The sequence below is a fragment of the Medicago sativa genome, chromosome 6 (assembly GCF_051527215.1).
Source record: "Medicago sativa cultivar Bolivia chromosome 6, Bolivia_mono, whole genome shotgun sequence".
In the NCBI taxonomy this organism is placed as follows: Eukaryota; Viridiplantae; Streptophyta; class Magnoliopsida; order Fabales; family Fabaceae; genus Medicago; species Medicago sativa.
This window is the reverse complement of record NC_140754.1, coordinates 73,442,991-73,470,542: the sequence shown is the minus strand read 5'-3', so window position 1 is coordinate 73,470,542 and position 27,552 is coordinate 73,442,991. Positions and strand designations below refer to the sequence as shown.

Genomic DNA, 27,552 nt, shown 5'->3' with positions numbered 1-27,552 from the left:
TCTTGTAGCAAAAGGATCCACCTCAACAGCCGAGGCTTTGAATCCCCTTTGGTCAAGAGATATTTAAGAGCTGCATGATCTGTAAAAACAATGACTTTGGAGCCTATTAGATAAGAACGAAACTTTTCCAATGCAAAAATTACCGCAAGCAACTCTTTTTCAGTTGTGGAATAGTTAATTTGATTCTCATTTAAAACCTTGCTTGCATAGTAAATTGCATGGAAAAACTTGTTCTTGCGTTGGCCTAGAACTGCACCAACAGCATAATCACTTGCATCACACATAAGTTCAAATGGTACATCCCAATCGGGTGCAATGATTATTGGTGCAGTTACCAACTTGTTTTTAATCAAAGAAAAAGCATTCAAACATTCATCATCAAAATTAAATTCAGTTTCTTTGACCAAAGAGGTTACAGAGGGGCTTGGAAATTTTTGAAAAATCTTTTATAAAACGCCGATAGAAACCAGCATGCCCCAAGAAACTTCTTATTCCCTTAACATTAACAGGTGAAGGGAGCTTCTCTATAACCTCTATTTTAGCTTGGTCCACCTCTATGCCCTTCGCACTTATTTTATGCCCCAAAACTATACCTTCGGTCACCATAAAGTGACATTTTTCCCAGTTTAAAACAAGGTTAGTTTCGGTGCATCGTTTAAGGACAGCATCTAGGTGAAATAAGCATTGATCAAAAGACTTACCAAACACAAAAAAGTCGTCCATAAATACCTCAATATTCTTCTCTATCATGTCAGAGAAGATGGAGAGCATACACCTTTGAAAGGTCGCCGGCGCATTACACAGCCCAAAGGGCATCCTCCTATAAGCAAATATACCAAATGGACAAGTGAAGGCTGTCTTCTCTTGATCTTCTGGAGCTACCGCAATCTGATTGTACCCCGAATACCCATCCAAAAAGCAATAAAAGGCTTGACCAGCCAACCTCTCAATCATTTGGTCCATGAATGGTAAAGGGAAATGATCCTTCCTTGTTGCGGTGTTCAACCTCCGGTAGTCTATACACATCCTCCAACTAGTAACGGTACGGGTGGGTATTAATTCATTTTTTTCATTAGCCACCACCGTCATTCCACCTTTCTTTGGTACCACGTGGACCGGACTTACCCATGAGCTATCAGAGATAGGGTAGATCATACCTGCATCTAGTAACTTCAGCACCTCTTTCTTTACCACTTCCTTCATTGTTGGGTTAAGTCTCCTTTGAGGTTGAACCACCGGTTTGTATTCAGCCTCCATGTGTATTTTATGCATGCAATAAGCTGGACTAATACCCTTCAAATCAGAAATGTTCCACCCCAAAGCTCCTTGATTGTCTCTTAACACCCTCATTAATTTTTCTTCTTCCAAAGGTGTCAAGGTATTGCTGATGATTACTGGTTTAGAGGCATCCTTAGTGAGAAAAACATATTTCAAGTGAGAAGGGAGTTCTTTTAATTCTGGATTTTTCTCTCCTTCTCCACTCAAAATAGGAGCATCCATAGAGTGCTTACCCATTAATTCTTCTATTTTTACCGGACTCAACTCTTGCTTGCTTGCTGCTAGTTGCTTCACACAATCACTTACTTCAAGATCTTCATCATGCTCACAACTCTCTATAGAATCACTACAGCATTTATCCTCTCTAGGAACAATTGAAAAGCGTTGCCAGAACCGTAAAAAGCGTTGCCTAAATGTTTAGGGGACGTTTTTCAAGGGTCTCCTATGCGAGCGTCGCCTATTGTCTAAGGGGACATTTTTTTCGCACTTTTGGGCACACTTTTTATAAACGTCTCCTAAAGTCCGAGAATAGGGGACGCTTTTCTGGAGAAACTTTGGCAACGCTTTCCATTGTTGCCATATCAAACAACAGTTCATAAGCGTTGCCTATTACTTAAAAAATTAAAAAAAAAATTAATTAATTAATTAGTTTGATGCTTTTGAACCTTGGTTGATTGGATGTCATTTATAAATAAAAATAGAGTCATTCTCATTTCTGTAGTTTATGTCTTCACCATATTTTCATAAAAATTCATATATTGCAAACTTTTATCGATACAAAAACTCATACAAATGGTTAATTTTTTTTTTTTAGCTTCAAATAACAGGGACCATTTCCTTACCCATAAAAAAAAGGGCAGTAAGTTCTGGAACAAATCAAACCCAAGAGTTCAAACCAAATGTTTGGCTAGCCCCACTAAACTACGAGCTTCAACATTCTTTATACATTTTGATAAAAATTACCTTACGATTATACAAACTAGATAAAATTGCACAACAATCTAGCATAACATTACGAGTGGAAGCTACTTCAATTTTGCCTTCGAGGCATTTGACATAGACCCTAGTATCCATTTCCACTAGAAAGTGACCATCTTGATTAGGTGTTCAGACACTAACGAAGGGCAAGTGCTTCATCCAAGGTGGGGTCAACTTTTAGTTGTTGCACGTGTCTATGAAGGAGAACAACCAACATCATGCGTCAATGCTTTGCCTTACTTTCTATGAAAAGCTTTGCCTTACTTTATATGATTCAAAACAACCAACATCGAACATTAAGTATTGACTAAACAATATTAAAAGTTTTGTCTTACTTTCTATGAATCAATTTCATGCGCCAATGCTCCTTTCCACATCTCATTTACTTACTTCCTACACAAAAATGAGAACAATTCACTACAAGAAATTTAGCATTTTGCGACATTTCCTCCGCGACCCTTGGTTCAAAAATGTCGCAAAGTGCACATTTGCGACGGTTGTTGCGACCTTTGTGGTCAACAGCCGCATATTTTAATCTAAAATTTTCAACGCGTTTATCTATTTCCTAAAAGAAATTTTGGCTCCTCCTCAAAAACAAAAAAAAAAAATCATTTTTGCTCAAATATTTCACTACCGCATCTCACTCCCACAACTCAAAACCCTAGATCTCAATTGTATTCCAATCTCTCCCTCATTCTCACTTTCTCCTCAATCTCACTCTCACCATCGCTCATCACCGAGCTATTCACCATCTTTTCTGTCGATCTCGCCACCCACACTCAATCGTTCGTTCATCTCAGTTCCAATCTCATTCAATCGCAGAATCTCAGTTCCCACAATCTCATTTCAGCAATATCACTCAATCGCAGAACTTCAATCGTTCGTTCGTTTCACCACCAGCCATTCGCAGAACTTCAAGCGTTCGTCTCAGTTCCCACAATATCACTCTCAATCACTGTCACAATCCTCGTATATCACTACCTATCCGTTCGTTTTACCCTCGAATATCACTCCTAGTCGCCGAACTTCTGGTTAGTTTCTTAATTTCTTTTGATTTGAGTGATTTTCTTGTTAATTTCTTGACTTTTTTAACTTTGTAATTTCTTGTTTCAACTTTGCGATCTCTGTTCTGTGCAAATGGGTTTCATTCGCGGGTTTTGCCGTCTTTTGTAGTTATTCAGCTGTCCTACTTTACATTTTCAAGGTAAAATTTATTTATTTCAACCTTTGTTTTTGGTATGGAAAGAATCAGGACATTACTTAAATAGAAAGGGGATTTTTGTTGACCCTTTTGTATGCTTTACTCTATGATGCACATATAATTATCTAATTAGGTGAGTCTCGGTGATATGTATCGTGTCCGACATGACACGATGCATATGATTACATTGATTTATGTCATTTTTCGCAAATTATTAATAGTGTGTCCGGTGTCCCTCTATGAGTTTGTGTACATAGGCTTTATATTATAATGATCTACTTAAGATTTTACTCATTGATTCTCTGATTAATAATGCTCTAGTTTGGGTTTTTCTTACTTGTTTTTGCTTATTTGTGCAATAGCCATTATTCTAAGACATTGTTGGTTGTCCTGGCAAGGTTTGAAGATATTAAATACCATCTAGTTCATACGTACATTACTTTTATTTATATTTTTGGGTCTTGCCATTTATTGTTAAATTCTGTTGTGTTCTTTGCCTCATGAAGGATTAAGGTTTTTTAATTTTGTTTGGGGCTGTTCACTTGAGAGTGTTTAATTCTAGTGACATGGGAAATTGCTGGTACATGATTGTATTTTGGACAAATTACTACCCTTTGGTCTTTAAGTGCTTAATGATTCCTTGCTATCGAGATAATTACATGCTACACATGACCTTTTACTTATTCAAATTGGTTTTATGTTTACAGTGTGTTTGGTTAGGATTTTATTAAAACAAGATTGAAAAAAAAAAACATTAGTTACCATGGGACTGGTTTCTTAAGTTTCCTTTTGGTCTTGATAGCATGACTGCAGTTATAAGGACATCTGCATTAATATTAAAGGAAGGATCCATATTCTATGGGATTTCAATTTCACCTAGAAATGGACATTGCACGCCTACCTTAGCTGCACTTCCTGCTGAAATTGCAGTATGAACTTGGTTTTTGTATTTATTTTCATGTTCATTGATAAAATTGTTATTTTCGGTTGTTTATATACATTGGATTGCTGCATTTCCACTTATTATTACTTAATTTTGTACAGCCATTTCCACCAGTCCCTGCTGCTCCTAGTGCTAATGCTGTGGCAGCATGGATGGGGAATGGAAATCCTTCGTCATCTTCTCAATCACTTGCTGCGCTCGCAGCTTCCTCATTGCCCGGTCCTTCACAATCTGTTGAAGTGGTACTTGAATATTAGTTTTGCATATTTTCTTTTCTTTTTATTTGTAATAGCATTGCTATATTGACAACTCTTTACAGGCGGTGAAAGTTGCATATACCTTTACATCTCAACCAACGCCTCGGTTGTTTGATGAACTTCCTACAACTATTGTTTGCAAGTTACATCAAGGATCAACTGTAACAAATATGGAGTTTCATCCATCAATTCATTCTATCCTTGCTGGTAAATTAAAATAAATAACATGTCTTGTTTGTGTTACACCAGAAACTTGATTAGTTATTTTACTAACCTATTAAGTTTAATTGAAACAGTTGGTAGTGAAAATGGAGAAATTTCACTTTGGGAAGCAAGGTTACGAGAGGCTGATATCAAAGCCTTTCAAAATATGGAATATTTCCAGTTGGTAGTGTATATGAGTGATGAATGCACTGCTATGGCATTAAAATGATCCTTTATGTTATGGTGGAGTTTAGTAAAATGATCTTTTGAACAGGCTTTGAATTTGAAAGAATCGTGGATATCCATCAATCGTGTATCATGGAGCCCGGATGCGTGTTTTATTGGTAAATATTGTAATTTTTTTCCGATGTTGCTTGATTAATGCTTTATGATATTTTATTTTCTTTTCAGGTGTTGCTTTTGCAAAACATTTGATTCATTTATATACCCATCAAGTCCATAATGGCCTACAAGAGCATTTGGAGGTATTTTGAAATTAATTTTTTTAGATGAATCTAATACAATTTTAATTTTTTTAACTCTTGATTAATAATGTCTTTGTTTCATTATTACAGATTGATGCTCATGATGGTGGTGTTAATGACTTGGCCTTTTCATTTAAAAAAACCAGCTATGCGTTGTAACTTGTGGAGATGATAAGTTAATTAAGGTGACAAAAGTTTCTAGTATTAATAGTTTTAATATTGTCTCATTCTGTGTTTGAATGGCTCTTTTTAATGCAAGTTGCGATCGAAAACACTTGTTTCATAGCTTGTTTAACTCCTAGTGTTTTATCTGTTTTAGTCCACTATTTTGAAACTTCAGTCTTATTTCTTTCAATTTCAATTTAGTTGCAGCTAGTGAACTGTCACCATGAAATAACTATGTAATACCCTCAAAAGTTTTACTAAATTTAGAGAATAAAAAAATAGTTAGCATATGTAGTAGTGAAAGCTTACAAGAATTTTACATAGACTTGGTATAAAAAAATAAAAACAATATAAAATAAATAAAATACTAGTAACTAATTTATTATATAATATAAGAGTTTATATAGGCATTATCACTTTTATATAGAGGAAGAAAATGGTCTTGGTGACAGGGAAGCTTTCAAAAGAAGCTCAAAACCCAATTAGTTGCTGAAAAGCCATTAAGAAAAAAATAAAAAAATAAAATAAGAGAATAGAAGGGGGAAAAAGAGAAGGGTACAAGGGAGTTAGAAAGGGAAACGAAGGGAGCTGGAGAGTGAGTCATCAATTCAAAATCAATGTCTAAATTGAATGTATTAGCTAGAGATTTCATGAAATTAGAGGTGTAGATCAAGTTTATTGCTGGGTAGTGTAACATGCAATAAGGAATAGATGGCTGAATTGGGTTACTTTGGGATACTAAGGATAGAAGAGGGAGAACAAGGATTTGTGTTGATACGGTGAATCTGATTGACCAACATCAGTTCTCAATCCACTTCTCAGCAACTTAGAAAACTTGTGAGTTAATTATGGGGACTATAACTAGTCCTATGTTATCACTTTAAGCTTCTTTCTATCTATCAATTTACACTGTCTCATTCATTGATTCTTTAGAAGGGTATGGTAATTACTTTGAATTTGGGGTTTAGTAAAGTCAAATGCATGAATTTCGTTGGATACTTTTGGGAGTTTAAATTGTTGGAACAATGTTGGGTTTGGACTGTTTTTGAAGAATGTCATCAGAACATGGTAGTTGTAGTATCTGTGGATAATAACATTGGTACACTATTAACGTACTTGAAGCTGAAAGCTTATTATTAGTATTAATTATTATTAATAGTAATTTTACCGGCGGGGAGCCACTTTGACGGGGAGCCTATCGTCACTATTTACAGGCGGGGAGCCTAACTAAGGCGGGGAGCCTGATTAAGGCGGGGAGCCTATAATTAACACATATAGAGGCGGGGGGAGCCTACTGTTATTATTAATTAAAGGCAGGGAGCCTAAGGCGGGGAGCCGACTATTGAAACTTAGAGACATATAGCTTATATCGTTGTTATTATTATTAATTACCGACGGAGAGTTTATATGTATGTATATAAATAGTCTATATAGTTTATTCAACAATCTTTTATGTTATTGTTGATGTTTCATTGATACTACTATGTCCTGCTTGTTATATTACTCGTTATCTACTCACTGGTGACTCACATCGTCTCTCTCTACTATGTTTCAGATCCACTAGCACACGTGCAGAACCGAGCACATCTACTAGAGAGCATAGTTGTTCATATTTGGTGAGGTTCCGGTGTGTTTTGGAAAGCATGCTTTGTCGTCACGTTTACATGTGATTATGTCTTTTGGGGTTGTAATATATGCTAATATTTAATGGCTCTGTTGCAAAACTAGATATATTGTTCCAAAACAACTTTGCTCTTGATGCTTAATCCGGACCTGGTTGGCCTGAACTGTTTGAGTAGATTATGTACAGGTTCATGATATTTTGAAACTTCTGCAGTTTAGGGGAAACTCTCAAATTATTTGTAGAAACCTCTGATTATTAATTCTAGTATTGTCGTTATTATTGTTTGATGTCAGTTCATGTAGATTATTAATTTTAGTTATATATTTCTGTATTTTAAGTATTTAATAATATATTTATTTAAATTGGCAACAAAAACTGCCCCATTAATTTTTTTTTTTTTTAAAAACATAACATTTGCGACTGTTGGTGAAGGGTCGCAAGCCCCTTTTTTTTTTTAAAAATTAACATTTGCGACTGTTGGTGAAGGGTCGCAAGCCCCTTTTTTTTAAAAAAACTTAACATTTGCGACTGTTGGTGAAGGGTCGCAGCACCTGTTGCGGCAGTTGGAGTGGCTGTTCTAGGAAGGGTCGCAAATGATTGTTGCGACCCCAACAAATGTGACTGTTGGGGAACAGTCGCAAATGTACATTTGCGACCCTTCTAACAGTCGCAATCAGCGTTTTTAAATGTCGCAAAATGCAGTTTTTCTTGTAGTGATTACACAATAAGGAAGTATACACATCTACATATTACAAAAAAGCAATTGTGTTTGAGCCAACACACAAGTAATGCAGAGAACCCAACAACAAAAATATGGAATTTAGGATTAAAACATAAACCATTAGAAATAGATTAATTAAAACATCTCTGAGCTTTCAACAAAATCCAATGGCAGAATAAAATGAAGAGAATCTAGTAGAAGCATAACACAATCCTCAATAGTAGAACCCAACACATCCTTAATTATTATTTTTTCCTGAACAATACAATGAATGCAAGAAAGTAGCTACATGTCATTGAAGTGTATAATTTCAAAACCTACAACAATATACTACTAACAATAGGTACTTTTGAAGCCATCTAAATATACCAGCAACCTACAACCGTCCACTTCTAATATTGATATTTGTGAAAAACAATGAAAAGTATTATTGAATCTTTTAGTATTACAAAACCATATCTATCAGTTAAAGTTTCAATTAATACTCAATAACATTAACAAATAAATCAATCAACTAACAATAAGAGAAAAAAAACCTCACTTGATCATTGTACCATCGTATGGCCTGCACTCATGTCACCATTCTCTAGTTTCAGCGTTGCTTTGTAGCACCCAAGGCTTGGAGGTGCTGGCCGTAATGGATTTCGTACCATCTCTTACTAATTGACATCCCTTGCAGAACTTCAAACCAACTCCAAAACCCAAACAACAGATAACACAAATTGGGTTTAAAATCACAATGATTTGATTTTTTTTTTTTAAGATCAATAATTTGATAAATTAAATAACATACAAATTTCATCACCATCAATAATTTGATAAATTATTCAAATTGATCAATCATTGTTAAATAAAAATTAGGGAAAAACCTAACTGAATCATGAAACCTAGTTCCACTGATATACATATGAAATTGAATAAACAAGAACGAGAGCCATGAACGAAAATTACCTTAACAACCCGAAAATGACCCCAACACAGTCTGTTGAAGGATTTAAAGCAGCCATCGCATAGGATTTAGGTGTGAACGGTGAAATCAAACTTGCAGTCGTTTCTCTGTCACAGCACTGCAGAGGGTTTTGTTTCTCTCGCATTTCATAGCGTAAACTGTGAAAATCAAAATCACAATAGGGTTTGGAAGGAACCGCAAAATTAAGAGAATTTGGGAGTGAGAATCCAAAGTAGATAGAAGATGAGCATACGTAGAAATCGAAATCGTAAGGGGTTAGGGATTTGAAGAGAGAAATTGAAGGGATGAAGCGAGTGAGTGGCTGCAAGCGTACGTGTCTCTGTATCTGGAAGGGATAATGTTATAAACTAAATGTGTAAATTGTGTAATTTCTAGTTATGTGTGTATTATTTTATTAATTTTTTTAAAAATGTGTACTTTTTCTTTATGGATAAGTTCGGATTAGTTAAGTTGATTATTTTTTTTTTTAAGGAGGATGAACTATGTTTATTAATATTTATTTATATAGTTTAATGAATATAACAAAAATGTATACACGGTGACTTGTATAAAAAATTTAGAAAGATGTACAATATTTTATTTTTTCTTTTAATAATACTATGACCCATATTTTTTTTAGGAAGTGACCCATAAAACTTAACGTTATATTACTCTAGCGAAAAGACGGGTACGTTACGTGCCCGTCTTTATGCTCTTTTTACTGTGCTAACGTTTGAAAATGATGAGCAAATTTTTTAAGGAAATTTTGATTTTAATTAAAACTAAAAATATAAATGTTTATTGCTTTCAATTATAACAAACCAAATTAACTATGATTATCTATTTCAATGACACCAACAATATAACAAAAAAAAATAATCTTTTTTTTAATGACATCAACAATGATCTTTATTATAAAAATGTTGTTTAAGATTATAATTGGGATAATGAAAAAGTAAGTATAAATATACTCATCTAGTTTGTTACACTTTTTAAATGATAATGGAATAAAAAACAGACATATATATATATATATATATATATATATATATATATATATATATATATATTGTATTTGTTACATTTTTTTATATTTAAATTTATTCTTATCTCTTTGATACATGTGTTATTTGCATTTAAAATTGAGGGCACTCTTTCAAAGAGAAAAAAGTCGGTCCAAAAGAGCTGAAAGGAGTTATTTTCTTTACAGTAGTAAAAAAATAAAAATTAGAAATGTGGTGTGTTGACCAGGCCAAAGTGGAGGGAAAAATTGTTTTTTGGTAAACAAGTTTGGAGGGAAGATTGCCACAAAAAATTTGATGTTGGTGAAATTTTTATGCAACAATCTAAAATTGTCCCCAAAATTATCTAAGGGGACAATTAATGGTTGTCACCAAAGAAATAATAGTGTAAGGCTTCAAAATCGTCCCCTAAAGTATCTAAGGGGACAATTAATGGTTGTCACAAAAGAAATAATAGTGTGACGCTCCAAAATTGTCCCCAAAAGTATTTTAGGGGACGTTTATTAGGGGTTGCAAAACTATTTTTGGCATCAGTCATAAAACGTTGCCTCAGAGACTTTTAGGGGACAATTTTTACACATCCCCTAAAAAAGTGTTGCCAGAGACAATAAATGGTGTAGTGAATTTACAATTGCTCTTTCAAGAGGTTGTGGTGGTTGAGGTTCACGAGAGTTGTCTTCCACTATTTCTTCAACAACATCAATCCGGTAACACTTGGGGTTTTCCTCTCGGTGTTTCATTGCTTCAAAGATATTGAACACCACTTGCTCATTATGGAACCTCAACATTAGCTCTCCCATCTCAACATCAATCAAAGCACGACCAGTTGCAAGGAAAGGTCTTCCTAAAATGAGTGGCATATCTTCATCTTCAGCCATGTCTAAGATCACAAAGTCTGCTGGAAACACAAGATCATTAACTTTGACTAGCACATCTTCAAGTATACCGAAAGGATAAGAGATTGACCGATCAGCTAAAGTAATGGTCATTCTTGTTGGTTTTGGCTCCCCACACTTAAGCTTCTTCATCATTGAAAGAGGCATCAAGTTGATACTTGCTCCTAGATCACATAAAGCTCTTCCAATGTCTACCGGTCCAATGGAACAAGGGATAGTAAAAGCACCAGGATCTTTCAGCTTAGGTGGTAGCTTCTTTTGAAGAATAGCGCTACAATTCTCGGAAAGAGAAATATTTTCATCATCTTTAGGCTTTCTTCTTCCCGTTAGCAAATCTTTCATGAACTTGGCATACAAAGGCATTTGATCAAGAGCCTCACTGAAAGGAATATTCACTTGAAGTTGTGAGACAAGTTGCATGAACTTCTTGAATTGTCCTTCCTCCTTCTTTTTCTTCTTCTCTAGATGAGGGTAAGGAAGCTTCACATATGATGGAATAATTTGTGGCTTGTCTCCATCTTTCAAGATTTGACTCTTTGACTTCCTCAAGATTGAGTCTTCATCTATCAGTTTCTCACTTTTATCTCCCTCTATTTTTTTCTTCTTTTCATTTTCAACTACATCGTTCTCCTCCACCTCAACTACTTCATCAACCTTCTTTGGAGCTTTTGGAACTAAAGGTGTCAAAACCTTTTTGCTCCTCAATTCAATAGCATTACAAGACTCATTCTTAGGGTTATCTTTAGTGTTACCTGAGAATCCACCTTTACTTTGTTCAGCCAATTGCTTAGCTAATTGCCCCAGTTGAGTTTCAAGCATCTTCCTAGAAGCTTCATTGTTCTTTCTTTCAGCTTCTTGACTCTTCTTCATCTCTTCAAAGTTGCCTTGAGTCATCTTCATGAAGTTCATCATAGTTTCTTCAAGAGCTGATGGCTTCCTTTGTTGTTGTTGAGGAGGAGTAAGCATCTGAGAGTTCAAAGCATTGTTATTTGAGTAGCTTAGATTTGGATGCTTATTAATGCCTGAATTGTAGTATTGATTCTGCCTTTGATAGCCTCCCATGAAGTTAGCTTCTTCACTTGATCCTTCCGGAACGCATTCACCGTTGGGATGTTCTTCACCACATAAGTCACATTTGATTGCAGCCACTTGTTGTTGCTTATGAGCCAAAGTGAAGCCTTGAAACTCCTTAGTTAGAGCTTCGATTTGTTTATTCATAGCTGCTTGGTTAGCAAGAATAGCAGTTTGTTCACTCACCCCAAACACTCCTCTTTCTTTCTTTTTAGCTTGATCACGATACTCATTTCCAGCCATGTTTTCTATTAAAGCTTGCACTTCATGATCAGTTTTGCTCTTGAGACTACCTCCCGCGGAAGCATCTAAGAACATTCTAGTGTTTGGTGTTACCCCCTCAGTGAAGATTTGGAGGTATTGCTTCTCGGTGAACTCATGATTAGGGCATCTCTTAAGAAGCAAATTGAATCGCTCCCAAGCATCATACAATGATTCACTTTCTCCTTGCTTGAAGTTAGAGATCTCCATCTTCTTTTCCCAATATTTAGACATAGGGAAATATTTCTCCAAGAACTTCAGCTCTAACTCTTCCCATGTTTGGACAGTCTCGTTCGGTATTGTTAGCAACCAATCTTTTGCTCTTCCCGTCAAGGTGAAAGGAAACAGCCTTAGCTTCTTTTGTGCTTCAGTTACGGTGGCTGGTTGCACACAAAACTCGCAGGTTTCAGCAAAGCGGCTCAAGTGTTCATGAGGACTCATAGCTTCAGTCCCATCGAATTGCTTGTCCCTCAAACCGTTGAGGACAGTTGTCTTGATGTCGAAAGCTACGGGGTTAGCTGGTTGAAAAGTGTGGGTCAGTTGACCGCGATGAGTGGCTAACCCGTAGTCTCCTAGCTTAGGTCTTTGTGGTACAACACCTTCTCCTTCCATAGTTGCAGATTTAGGAGAAGAGATCGTTTCAGATTCAGTTGAGAGTGGCTCGGGTATTTGTTCTCGAACACCCGGTGGAACGGACTGAGCTAACCTTTGCGATCGGACAGCTTTCCGAAGTGCTCTAGCAGTCCTTTCAATTTCCGGATCGTACTCTAAGTCGTCTGAGCTCTGTTTACCTCGCATAAACAGCAAAATACCTTAGTAGCACTGCACAACGCAAAGTAATCAAGTGAATATGAAAACAGAAAAAAAAAAAAAATTAAAAACAGAAAAGTAAATTGCAAAAACCCTAACATTATAACGTAATTGCCTTGTTGAAATAATTCAACAGTCCCCGGCAACGGCGCCAAAAACTTGATAGATCTCTGGCAAGTGCACCAAATACTATCGAAGTAGTAAAAATATCGATCCCACGAGGACTGTTTTTAATCTCAATAATTCAACTACGTTGTATTTTAGGATGTATAAAGGTTATTTTGATTTGCCACTAGGCAGTAGATTGGTTTGATTGCATAAAAGTAACTGCTAAAAATAAATTGGTTTTCAAGAATAAGAGAGAGATGAGTTTAGGTCTTTCGAATCATCTATGTTCCCCTAATTGTTATGTTGCACCTATTCGTATGAATGATCTTCTAATCCCACGATAGTTAACAAAATAGTCCTAATCAATCCCTTGAGTTAGGACCCTCTTCTTAAACTACAGCCCCTAATCCCTTAGGTGGTCTAATAATCTTTGAAGGTTTAAAGCACGTTAACCTAATATCACTAATAAACGATTATCCATTCCTAGACTAACCATGTTTATTAGAACAATTCAATAGGTCAAAGTAGAAAGCTATGGTCAGTAGTCATTCATTCTCACAAAATCATATTTATATTTGATCAGGATATAAAAAGCATTAAGAACAATTGAATTGAATAAAGACTAGAATATCATTCACAATAAATAGAGTTTCACAACATAATATCTCAATTAGGGTTACAACGAATCATCTCAGACCTAACCTCTAATGACTTTAGCTACTCATAATAGTGTTTACAAATAACATAATCATTAGAGGTAATAAAACATACACAAAGTGGTTGGAAGATGAAGAAATCGTCCTCCTGGTCTTCCTTGCAGTTGCAAAATCGCACTTGGCTCTCTAGAATTCGTAACCCCTGTTTTTGGAATAGACTTCAGCATAAATAGGCACAGAAAATCGCCCAAATCGTGTCACGTTTTAAGTGAATCGTGACACGTTTTTACCTTCTGGAGCAAGAAACTGAATTAGGGTTTCACTAAATCGTGTCACGTTTTACCAATCGTGACACGTTTTCATAATGTCGAACCAAACCTTTCTGAAGCTCTTAAATCGTGTCACGTTTCTGATATATCGTGACACGTTTTCTTTCTTTGTATTTTCTTCAGTTTTTCTGCTCTTTTGCTGCATAAGTCTCCTTGTGAACTCCATTTTTGTGCTAAAATACATATAAAATTACGTAATGACAAGATGTCATCAATATGCATCTTGAGGACTTCTATTATGTTAATTATATAGTTATCATACTTATTGTGTGCCAAACAAAATATGTTGTTTACTGCATGAGGTGGAACATCAATGCTGATGTGAGTAAGCATGCATGCTGACAGTTTCCATGATACATAAGTAATATGTTTGCTTATTTTAGGTGTCTTTATACTAAGCTGATTGACTTCTTCTTTCTCATTTTCATGATTTTTGTTGTCAATTATGGAACCAGGCATGAGAGCCTCTCACCTATTCTTCATGAATTAGAAAACAAAGTGACAAACTTACAGAATATGTCATTCTCTAGGTGAAATTAGAGTAGCAATGATTCCAATACAATTTGCAACCTAATCAAATTAAGATTACATGACACAACTAACAATGTGCAACAGAAACAGTAAGCAAAGTACAAGTAGCCCAACTTCAACACATATCGACTTGCAGTCTTGTGCATAATAAAGCGGAGATAATAAATAGGTTTGGACATTTTAAAGGGGAAGATAAAATTGTGCTATGCAACTATTATAAATGATCACAACGATTAAACTATTAGCTGAAATTTTTGTCCCCCAAAAAAAGACCAGACAACTAATCTTTTTAGCCTATTTGTTGCAATGTTATAAGTGATTCCATGCATCATGTTATGCATACATACCACTGAGCAAGAGAAGAGACACTAAAAATAGTCCCACATCGACCAAAAGATATAATGTTATATTGTTTATAAACTTTAAATGTTTACCATGCACAAAGTTGGCGGTGACATACATAAACATCTTGTTATTGTCTGTAACTGACCAGTTTTTACTGACCAGTTTTTTTTTTATTATTTCTTTTTTTTTTTACAAAAACAATAGGAACCAAATACACACCACAACAATATGGAAGAACAATCAACACTGCACAAGACGAAAAAAGTTATTTGGAGTTAAAAATTGACCCAAAATCAATGTCAAAGAAGAAGAAGAAGTTGAAGAGAGAACCTAGTGGAGAAAGTAGCTAGGGTTGTCTTGATGGAAAGGGAGAACCTAGAGAGAGATAATAAGAAAATATATATGATTTTCTCCTTAATGTAATATTTATTATATTTGTAGTCATATAACATATTCACTAACCTTTAAATATTTAAATAATATATTCTATTCATGTTTAAAATATTATTATAAAAGTTCCTCAAAAATAGAATTTATTAACATAAAAATAATTTAATATGAATTTTTTTAGCAGCAAAAGGTCAAGATATAAGTTACACAAATTTTTGTTCGAAAAAGAAAAATAAGTTACAAAAACATAGACATAGAAATCTAATTTTTAATTCATTTTTTTGTGCAAGAGCATTTTATAACATTATAATCGCTAGCGAAAAGACAGACACTCACAAGTGCCCGTCTTTCCGCTCTTTTTATTGCCCTAACATTTCAAATTTACGAACAATGTTTTTTATAAAATTTTGATCAAGACGATCCGATCCATTCGTTCGTTAGTATAACATTTATGGAACACCTCTAATAGATGAAGAAGTAGTCAATTTGGAAAGAACTTATTGTCAACCTCTTTCCGATATCAATCTTCCTGATTCAGAAGGGAAGAACTTGGATTGGCTCTCGTTCGTTTAGAAAATAGGATTAATAGTGTTTTACCCCCTGTAATATAAGCCATCTCTGGTTTTCCACCCTGTAATTTTTTTTTTAGTTTCCTTCCTTGTAATTTGAAGATTTCCGGTTTTCGATCTTCATGAAAAACCAAACACTAGCCAAAACAATAACCGGTTGATACAAACATAAGCAGAGAAAGCAGACAGCTACCAACCAGACCTAACCATCTAAACCCATCGTACAAAACTTGCATTATAGACAGAACACAGTCTCCAGTCATATCTTGCAAAATGACTCCACGACGAGCTATGTTATTTCTACTTGGAATCTTGTTATGCAACAGTTGGCACGAGAATTCAATCCTTTTTGCATCATATCAAATGCATAATTCATAAAGAATCACAGAAGATCAAAGAAATATGAATTCATAACCATGTTGATCAAAGATTAGTAAACACAATGAAGATTGGATCACTCATGATTGGATCACTTAGGAAAACGAAATAAATATGAATTAAACACCAATGTAATATTGTGTATGTGTTCAAAACACCATTAAACAATGAAGATTATGTACAAGCAGATATTCATCAACAGGTTAACCGTGCAAAAAAAAAAATCACACACACACACACAAATGAACTCCTCTAATATTAGCTTCCTCTACTAAATGAATAAATAAAACTTTATGATAGAATACTCTAATATTAGCTCAATGGTTCCAAATTCCAGATAGTACCTGTTATGACTACATCAATAATGTTGGTCTCATATTTGGTGTTGTTCATGCTTATACAGATCATGCTATTTGAAAATAAGAAATATAAATTAATGTAAGGAGTTAAGAGATAAACTTTTAAGGATGACCAATTGAATTCTATCGTTCAAATCTTGTCTTAAATAATCATCGATTCTAAGATGCTATTGTGGAAACATAAAAATATGTAGCTTTTATTTTCATATAACTTTTCAAATTAAAGTTCAACATTTAAGATGCAATGGGTTTTGCTTACAATATGATTATGAATTGCTGCTGCTGAATTAGTGTTTTATGTTTCTTCTACAACTAAATCTTAAAAAGCAAGAAAAGATGCACCAAAACTAATAATAGTCCCACATCGATCCCAAGAAGTATTAAGATATTGTTTATGACATTCAGAGTGTAGAGACTGTTTGTGGTTGATGAGAAAATAGGTTGAATGTTAATTTTCAAGCCATTGTTTTCGTTAACCTTTTTTTATTTTCATTAACCTTTTGTTTAATTATTTTATTAAAGTTTAATTGCATTTTGTATCTTCATATTTTATCCTATTTAAGGATAATCCCTCTTTTTTGAAGTTGAAGTTCTTGACCTCTCAAATTTTATATTTTTTTACAATAGTTTTGTTGAACCAACACTTTAAGGTCACAAACCAACACCCTCAATTTTCATATTTGATAGCATATTGATTCTTACACTTTTGATTCAAATACCAAGTGAAAATTGATAGCATTTTGGTCATGAACCAAGTAAAAATTGAGGGGTCTCAAGAGGGATTAGTCTTGACTTACACTTTCGATTATTTTAACTCCAAGTGAGTTTTATTACATTGAAGAATCAAAAGTGTTGGTCTTTTTTTTTTTTTTTTGTAACCCATTTAGATTGATTTGTGGTATTGGTTTGGAACCTTTTAGAGTAGGTCTCATCTCAAATTCCATTATCACCAATGCCAATTTTAGTGGCCTAGCTTGACTAAGATGAAAACGATGCAAATTCAAAGATGAAAACACCTATTCAATCAATGATATTTTGCATACTCTTTGTTGTAGTCAAAGTCAATTTTGTTATGTAGTGTGTAAACTGTAATGTTATGTAGTGGGTTCCTCTTCTTGTATTTTATTTTAATTAAAAAATCTTTCGGTATTTATTTATTTATAGATGATACTTTTATAATAAAGAACTGAACATGTGCAATTGCACATGATGTTAGCATGTTTTTGTATATTCCATAGTTATAGAGGAAAATTAGACTAAACCATCTTTTAGAAGAAAATCAAACAATGTAACCTTCAATACAAAATCTTCAATACAATTTACATTAGTTATGGGTATATGATCATACTGCAAGATAAAAGCATAATGTATCAAATGTTATCATTTAACTTGCTTTTGATAAAAGATCAACTACTGGAGTTTGTAGTATGCAATTATTACAGTTTACACTTCATCTCTGTTATTAGAGATAACTTGCACTGCAAGTTATCTATTAGAGTGGTGTTCCTCTAGTTGCTAGCTTACAATTCTTAGCATAGAACTCATTTCTTGTACAAATTCTTAGCCGGTTCATGGGCATAAATATTTTCTTACCATTGTTGATGATCACACTAGATTCTTGTGGATCATATTACTTAAAACTAAAGCTGAAGTACCCCTTCACATTAAAAATTTCATTGCCATGATTGTAAATCAATTTCATACAATACCCCAAGTCATCAGAACTGACAATGGTTTTGAGTTTCTCCTTCATGACTATTATGCCTCTAAAGGTATTTTGCATCAAAGATCTTGTGTTGAAACCCCCCAGCAAAATGGGAGAGTGGAGAGAAAACATCAACATATTTTGAACATAGGCAGAGCCTTATTGTATCAATCCAAATTACCTTTATCCTTTTGGTCATATGCTTTACTATATGCTGTCTTTATAATCAATAGAGTTCCCACACCTGTTCTTCACAATCATTCTCCTTATCATTTACTCTATGACAATCCACCAGATGTCAATATTTTTAAGGTTTTTGGTTGCCTATGCTATGCTTCATCTGTTCAAAGTCACAGAACCAAACTTGAACCAAGAGCCAGAAAGTCAGTTTTCTTAGGTTACAAGTTAGGTTTCAAGGGTTCTGTCTTATATGATCTTCACACCAAAGAAATTTTCATTTCCAGACATGTTGTTTTTCATGAATGTGTCTTACCCTATAAGTCAAATTCCTCATCTCAGAGTCATGATTGGGAGTATTTCACATCTTTTCCTTCTTCTTCAGATCATTCATCTGATGAAGCACCGTCATCTCCTTCATCAACCACTGCCATTATTCCCTCTTCTTCTTCTGATACTCTTACCACCACTCAACCCATCAATGACATTACTCCTCCTCCCCCACTTAGACAATCCTCCAGAAATAAAACCACTCCTTCTTATTTGAAGGATTTCATTTGCCCAAATAAACAATCTGCATCTGTTAATACTTTACATTCTATTGACAATTTTATTTCTTATCATAATATTTCTAACCCTCATTCTCATTTCATTTTGTCTCTTCATGCTCATACTGAACCAAAATCCTTCACTGAGGCAAACAAGTTTGAATGTTGGAGGCAAGCTATGCAAGTAGAGCTCACTGCACTTGAAAATACTGGAACTTGGAAAATCATTGACTTACCTCCCACTGCCAAACCAATAGGCTGCAGATGGATTTACAAAATTAAGCATTATGCAGATGGCACTATTGAGAGATACAAGGCCAGATTGGTTGCTAAGGGTTATAATCAGGTGGAAGGATTGGACTATTTTGACACTTATTCACCTGTAGCTAAGCATACCACCATCAGATTAGTACTGGCTCTTGCTTCTTTAAACAATTGGCATCTTCATCAACTTGATGTAAACAATGCCTTCCTGCATGGAGACCTCCAAGAAGATGTGTACATGGAGATTCCTCCTGGTGTTTCCATCACTAAGCCTAATCAATGCTGCAAACTGCTCAAATCCTTGTATGGTCTTAAACAGGCCAGTAGGAAATGGTATGAGAAACTGGCTTCTTTGTTACTTGCTCATGGCTATACACATGCTTCAGCAGACCATTCTCTATTCATCAAGCATACTGATCATCATTTTACTTCACTTTTAGTGTATGTGGATGATATTATATTGGCTGGCAACTCTCTGGATGAATTCACTTTCATTAAGAACATTCTTCATAGTTCTTTCAAAATCAAAGATTTGGGCCAGCTCAAATATTTTTTGGGTTTGGAAGTTGCTCATTCAAAACTGGGTATCTCTTTATGTAAGAGGAAATACTGTTTGGATCTGTTGACTGATTCAGGTTTCTTGGATTCTAAACCTGTAGCCACCCCTTCAGATCCATCCATCAAACTATACAATGACTCATCACCTCCATATCCAGACATTCCTGCTTATAGAAGGCTTGTTGGCAGATTATTGTATTTGAATGCAACTAGGCCAGACATCACTTTCATTACCCAGCAGTTGAGTCAGTTCTTGTCAAAGCCAACTCAAACACACTACAATGCAGCATTAAGAATACTCAAGTATCTCAAAACATGTCCTGGCAAAGGCCTTTTCTTCCCCAGATCCTCACTTCCCTACATTCAAGGCTATTCAGATGCAGACTGGGCAGGATGTAAGGACACTAGAAGGTCTATATCTGGACAATGTTTCTTTCTTGGGGATTCCTTGATTTCATGGAGGACTAAGAAGCAGCTTACTGTCTCCAGATCCTCTTCTGAGGCTGAGTATAGGGCGCTTGGTGCAGCCACTTATGAACTGCAATGGCTCTTATATCTGCTCAAGGATTTACAAGTCACATGCACTAGAGTTCCTGTTTTGTATTGTGACAATCAAAGTGCTCTTCATATATCAGCCAATCCAGTGTTTCATGAGATAACTAAACATCTAGAGATTGACTGCCACATTGTTAGAGAAAAGCTTGCAGCAGGAATCATGAAGCTTCTTCCAATTTCCTCACAAAATCAATTGGCAGATTTCTTTACTAAATCTCTTCTTCCTCAACCATTCAACTCTTTATTGTTCAAGTTGGGTTTAGTTGACATATATAAACCTCCAACTTGAGGGGGACTATTACAGTTTACACTTCATCTCTGTTATTAGAGATAACTTGCACTGCAAGTTATCTATTAGAGTGGTGTTCCTCTAGTTGCTAGCTTACAATTCTTAGCATAGAACTCATTTCTTGTATAAATACTCTTGTAATGATTTAGTTACAGTTAATGAAAATAAGAGATTCATTCACTTTTCGCTCTTTCATAATAGCAATAATTAAAAGCATGCATCAACAACAACTCCATATATGCATAACCAGCCAAGTCCTGAAGATACACAAAAATATGGATCATCAACAATACTGACCAAACAGTATCAATAATTATGTATCTCCAAGATTATATGCAGAGATTCAACGTATGCAGGAAGTAATGCAGGGGTAGTTTTTTGTTTTTTTTTTGATCAAAGCTACGAAAATAAATTGCGAACCAGGATTAAGGCCTGAACCTTTTTACACAAAAGAAATGAAGGAAGCCTAAGGCTATCCCTTAGTAACAAAAGAAATGAAGGAAGCCTAAGGCTATCCTTTAGCAACAAAAGAACAAAAACTAAGAGGAGCCTGCCATGATAAGCAAAGAGCTGCAAACACACCCCTTCCTAATCATTTAAATTCCCAAAAGTGGTAGTAACTGTTGAGGAAGTGTATACTACGCTCCAATGATTTAAGTGGTTTATATGTGGTGAGGATGGTATTATATATGCAATCTGTTAGCTTTCAAAGGAATGTAATTTAAGAGGTTCTGTGGCGATGTTGGTGTGCAAAAAACATGGACGGATATTGCAACATGAAATTGAAGAACAATGTAGGTGGAATATTTTTCACTACTTAATTCTCATATTGCTTTTAGTGTCAATGCTCAAAATCTCGGTATGTATATATTTAGTAAAGAAAGAATGATGCTTCTTTGGTACCAATAGAGAAAGGATCATCACTTTTTGTCATACCTTGGTTGTATCTTTTGTGGTACAATTTTGCTAATTAATTAGTACATGTTTATCATAACCCAAATGCAAAATTGTCAGATCATTTGAGTAAGACGATAAGTTTGCACGTCATACTCAAATGTCAACAATTCTATATTTAGAAAAGGTGTTTGAGGTTAGGGGTGCATTGCGTCTGCAAGTTTATTTTAGGCAAGAAGCAATAGAGGCTTTGAAGTTATAATATTGTCTATATGGTCTCTTCACATTGTTTTTCCTTTCAGATTTGAGGGTAACTCCAGCAGAGGTTAGGGGTGTATTACATCTCTGTTCTTATGGTTATTAGTTTTAGTGTTTGAGTAAGTAACATAGTTTTATGATGCTATCTGCATTATACTTGCCTCAAAAGCAAAATAATCCATAACAACAATTAGAGTTACCACCCAAAATTATCCTAGTTTATACACGGAGCCATGTACTATCTTGTGTGAAACAGTCATTGTTCTTCATTACCTACTTGCCATTTGGTGAATTATGCTTTGGAGGATTTTAGTTGATGTTTCAAATCAATGAAGATCAATTTTAATGAGGTGGCTCCTAAGGTGGTCTCTCTAAGTTTTTAACCACGGGTGGTGTCTCTAAACTACCACTTACGACAGATTTAACTATATTGTTTTGGTTTTGCAGTTAGAGTATTGTCATTTTCCTATTGTAGTTACATCCTTGGTCTAAGAATCTGTTAAAACAGGAAGCATTTCAAACATGAGATGCATATAGAGACCTTAAAAGTGTAATCAGAAATGTTGGCTAAAATGCAACATAGTGCTTTCAAACATGGCCCATGGCTCATTACTGAGGTTTTACAACCTCGGTATTTGTTATGGCTAATCTCTCCTAGCTTTGACTATAGTCTCATTTTTTTTTTCTTCTTTGTCACAGTTAAATATTCTTTGTCATTGTAGGCCAGTAAGCAAGCCTCATACCTTTAGACAAACTGCCAACCCCTGTGGACTTACAAGTCTCCAGGTAACGAGGACCGTAGCATGGATCATTGATCATAGAGTTCATTATATGACTCTACTGGAGGGCTATCATGATATGAATATATTAGCTAAGATTTTCGGAAGGAAAGAGAAATTTAGAAGAACATGATTATAGAAAACATAGGAGGTTTTATTTATTTTTCGATGATCTCCTTGATACACTAATGGTCCTTTATATTGAAGAACCAGACTGATAGGGGAAACCAATAATTTTGATCGTCGGGTGCTCATTGGGCCCCATCGACACGAGTCAAAAGATGTTATACCCTAATTTTGGACCTAAAAATACTAGTCAATGTTCCTTTTCTTGCATTTCAAGTTATTTAAACTATCTCTGATCAATTGCATCTTTCTCTGCACTTCATTTCAATTTCATTTGCAAAATTTACATGTAAGGGCATTTTAGTCATTTCCTATGTCAAATTTTTCTCAGTCTTTCAAAATTTTGTTTTGAGTCCTTTCAAATAGGTTGAATAAGCCTTTGTTTCATTCTATGTCAAAATCCATTCCAAAATTTGCATTTGAAGTCATTTTAGGTCAGTTTTGCCCCTAGGGGCATTTTAGTCTTTTCAAGTGTCAAGTCACTGTTTAAATCCTGAAAAATTGTCTCTGAGTCTTTTAATTTTTGCTTGTGTAAGTCTTTGATTCAATTCCTTGATAGAAATCCTTTTAAAATTTCATCTGAGTCATTTTTAGTCGTTTTTAGCCCCAGGGGCATTTTGGTCATTTCACACGAAATTTCGGCAGAGAGGTACTTTAAAGTACCTCATTTAGGCCATTGGTTCGTTTTAGTCCGTTTTGTCAATTTTAAACGTTTCACTTTACGTTTAGTCAATTTTACCAATTTTAATTCAATTTTATTTTTATTTCTCATTTTTTGCACTTTAGTCCTCTAAGTCCTAAAGATTTGCATATTAGTCCTTTTGGTTATTTTTCTTTTCTTTTTTCCAACCCTTTAATCTTTAATAATTGCATTCTGGTCCACTTTTCTTTTTTGTCCCATAAACATTTTTAAGTCAATTTGTCTAAATTTTTGCAGTCCAGTCCTTTTCCTAAAATTGCAGGTTAGTCCCTCAAAGTCCAGAAATTGCACAAAGGGTCCTTAAGCAAATTTTCAGTCCAGTTCGAGTCAGTTACAAGTCCAGAACAGGTGGCAAGCTCTCATTGGCCACCAAGGCCACATGGCTCCCTATAAAAGGAGCATTCACTGCAATGTGTCAGAGGTCACCACACAATCGTTGCCAACTCATCAGAATAGAATCACCAACCCATTGCCACGCGCGCTACGCGCCACCATAACAAACCCTAACAAACTCTTTCAGCCCTTACAACCACCGTAACAAACACAATTCAACACCAATTTCATTCCAAATTCACCATCAGAAACACAAAAATCAACACAAATTTTCAGAAATCATTTCAATTCAACAAGTGTTCGTCAAAAAAATTCAGTTGAATCCATACGAAGTTCTCAGAGATTTTTCTACAAAAAATCTTCATCATTGAACCATTATTTCATCCTCTTCTTGCAATTCAAGCTTAGAGCGATCACAAAAAGAGGATTCAGAGAGAGAAGAAGAAAGATCGAAGCAATTGTGAATCAGTGAAGAAGAAGAAGAAGATCACCGATTTATTTTCGGTTCCAGAACTTACCAGAAGCTTCAACAAGGATCTTTTGTTCGAATCTCCAAAAAAAAACCAGGTAATCTTCGAAAAAACCTCTTCGTTCTCATCGCAAAAGCTCGACAAAGCTCAACAAACAGAAATAAACGGTGAAGTTGAAGAAGAACTTCGAAAGAGATTCGAAGAACTTCGAAACGAAACCCTAAAGATGTGAATCTTCAAAGATTCACCGTTTATTTCTTGAAACGAGGCCTATAATCATCATAAGTAGGGAAAAACACTTCAGTTTAGGGTTTCGTTTCGACATATTCAAAAAGGTTTCAAAAGCTTCGAAAACGAAACCCTAAGAGACAGATCTGAACATTTTAACCGTTCGTTTGTAAAATCAAGATCAAATTCATCACTAGCAGAAAAGATAGCATAGATTAAAGCCTCGTTTCAAAAAAGTGCGAAAAGATTCAAAGAAAATCTGAAGACCGTACAGTTGAGCTTCGATCTACATAGATCTAAGAGTCCTTTGCAATTTCTGATGCTTGATTCATGCTTAGATTAAAAAACGAACGGTAGAAAGTCTTAGATCGTAAAGTTTTGATGAGTCTAGGGTTTCATCGTCGCCGGCGGTGGCTGTTTCCGCCGGAGAAGACGGTGGAAAGTCTAGAGAGATGAGAGGAGAGAACGAGAGAAGAGAGAGAGAGATGTGTTAAGAATGAGGTCTGGACCGGTCTCATACCTTATATAAGGTGTTGAACCGGTCCGGTTTGTTTTTAACTCGGTCCCCTTGCATCTCCACCGTTGGATCTAGGTCAAGTGTTCCTGGATCAATCCTGCGTTCCACAGGCTTCCTGGTGATCCAGGATCCATTTGTGTTTGGGTTGGGCCTTAAGCCCGTTTCTTTTTCTGTGTTTCAGTGTTTTTTTGCTATCTTCATGCTTTTGTTTGATAATCACACCCCTGGCATGCTTGGAATATTTTAGAAAATTCTAGGAAGATTTATAGAGTTTTTTTTTTAGTACTTTTGTGATGTTTTATATTGATTTCATGCTGAAAAACTTAGCAAAAAAAATATATTTGAAGCTTTTTCTTATTCTTGTCAAACTTAGCAATTTTCTTGCCAATTTTTAGCCTAAAAATCCTTTAAAAATTCTAAAAATTTTCATACACATTTCTTGATGACTTTGTGGTGTTTTTGTGTCAATCTTACATAATAAAAATCGGTGAACATAATGTGGATATTTTTCTTACTATTTTGTGGTATTTTGTGCTAAAAATGAATGGAAATTTACTTGATTTTAATCCAATTTGCTTAATGAATTTTGGTGACCTATTCCACTTGATTCCATAGGATTTTAGCTACTGTTTGTGTTTAATTTTGTTGCATAATTGTGAATTTTGGTTAGTTACTTGGCTTACAAGTCATTGTGTAGTTAAATAATGTAAACATGATTAAAATTTGCTCTAAAATGTCAAGTAAACCATGTAGCCTTAATTCCCACTTCAAAACTTGCTTCTAAACCTTTAAAATGTAATTGGAATGTGAGAATTATAGGTTACTTGGTTCTTGCATTTTATGAGCAAATTTTAACCATGTTTGCACTTATTTTCTACCTTTTACATTCTAATATTTCTCTTACTTCATTTCCTTTAATATTGTCATGTGCTACTAACCATTTATTCATTGTTTCATATTCATCATAAGCATCCTCATTGCATCCCATTTTCATCTCTATTTTCTTCTTGCAATATAATTTGTACCAAAAGTTAGAATGTAAACACTTAGGAAATTTTGTAATATTCTTTCATGCTTTTAATTTCTTGGCAAAGAGGCCATAGAATGTATCTAGGGTATGATGTAAAGGACAATGGACTCTAAAAATGTACACCGACACAAGCACCGACACATGCACACACATCACTAAGTAGCTAGAATATGCATGTTTAGATGTATGTTTAGGATTGTATGTTTAGATGAATGCCTAGGATTTATACTTAGAAAAAACCAATTTTCCAAATAAATATGAACAACTTCACTCAAATATTTTCCAAACAAACCTTGGGATCCAATATCCCATTGTATTGTCTCTTCCATTTTCTTAATCAAATTTTAATGAAAATAATCCAACTTTGACCTCTTTTGCAAATCACTAATCAAACCTCACCATTTCCTAATCTCATGCCCTTGAGGCCTCCTTCTATTCTTCAAAATTCCATTTTCAAACTTAAAATCAACCAACAAAAACAAAAACATTTTTGAGAGAGAACTACGGTGGATTTGATCCCTTAATCGGGTACGTAGGCAAGGAATCAAAATTCCTTCAATTCAACTAAAATAAAAATTCAAAAACATTCTTCTCCCTCCAAATTCTTCATTTAGTAACTTTTAGGTGTAAGTAACATTTTCAAATAGCATTTAAAAATAAAGCGCGCGCGTAGAAATTAAAGACGGTTCCTATAGGTTACTATAGTCGTTATGGGTGCCTAACACCTTCCCGTAGCGAAAACAACTCCCGGACCTCGATTCTCAAGGGTTTTGCTTACTTTTTCCCTTCCCAAGAAAAAATAAGATATCACCGGTTTAAAAGGTTCAGACGTAATCAATGTTTGACACCCGAAAACCAAGATAAAACAGCTGGCGACTTCACTGGGGAGATTCGAGAGTTACGCCTAGTCTTTATTTCCACGCTTGCGCTTGTATTTTTACTTGCTTCTTTTACTTGCTTTCCTATGTGAATAAATGTTTAATTTCTTGCAAACGTGTGGGGTGAGAATATCAAAAGTCCTGCACCCGGGCTGAGTGAACTTAAGATTTAGGAGGGATATAATCGACAATTCATTCCGGGGGTTGCCTCGTGTTTTGGATTATGCGATCAATCCCACATAGCTGAGGCATTTTGGGGGTGATGTTGTCGGCGCGGGTTGTCGCGTTTAGGCACTTTGCTTCTAATTGTTCTATGACGCTATGGACCGTAGATAACCAAACCCATCCATGGCCATTTTCTAGGACGTAGTGCGGAGGCTAAACCGAGTGTCGTCTCGAGTTTTAGTCGTCACGCGATACTACACTCAAGTTAGACCTTCCACGTATAATCATGGAGCGAGAGTTGTCTCGTGGCACCATGAGATACGTCGGAGAGGTTGCAACTTGGGAACCTTTTTAGAACCCGGTTACTATTATCCTAAAACCCTAGTTTCACCGGACACCGTGTCCACCCATGACTCCTCGACTTTGAACTTCAAACCCACCATGTTTTCTCCGAACTTGAACATAATCATGCATTCATGCATACATGCATACATGCATAAACTTTTTGTCATGCATTGTTATCGAAGGGCTTAGACAAGTTGAATTCG

The 27,552-nt window shown here is 35.1% G+C and overlaps 2 protein-coding genes across 2 annotated transcripts; one reads left to right on the top strand and one right to left on the bottom strand.

The window, feature by feature from the left end:
* The first annotated feature begins 2,797 nt into the window (after positions 1 to 2,797).
* Positions 2,798 to 7,427, top strand: LOC146916763 (protein TPR1-like). The gene is made up of 10 exons (XM_085718715.1): positions 2,798 to 3,287; positions 3,370 to 3,460; positions 4,260 to 4,386; positions 4,502 to 4,642; positions 4,720 to 4,864; positions 4,954 to 5,045; positions 5,136 to 5,205; positions 5,273 to 5,346; positions 5,437 to 5,531; positions 7,067 to 7,427. The coding sequence occupies exons 3-9, from the start codon at positions 4,261 to 4,263 to the stop codon at positions 5,503 to 5,505; spliced, it is 717 nt and encodes a 238-aa protein (XP_085574841.1). The 5' UTR covers positions 2,798 to 3,287; positions 3,370 to 3,460; position 4,260; the 3' UTR covers positions 5,506 to 5,531; positions 7,067 to 7,427.
* A 970-nt stretch (positions 7,428 to 8,397) lies between these two features.
* Positions 8,398 to 9,128, bottom strand: LOC146916762 (uncharacterized). Its single transcript, XM_085718716.1, has 2 exons — positions 8,808 to 9,128; positions 8,398 to 8,548 (listed from the first exon to the last, which is right to left on the bottom strand). Exons 1-2 carry the CDS (start codon positions 8,948 to 8,950, stop codon positions 8,449 to 8,451), a joined length of 243 nt encoding a protein of 80 aa, XP_085574842.1. The 5' UTR covers positions 8,951 to 9,128; the 3' UTR covers positions 8,398 to 8,448.
* Between the last annotated feature and the right edge of the window lie 18,424 nt (positions 9,129 to 27,552).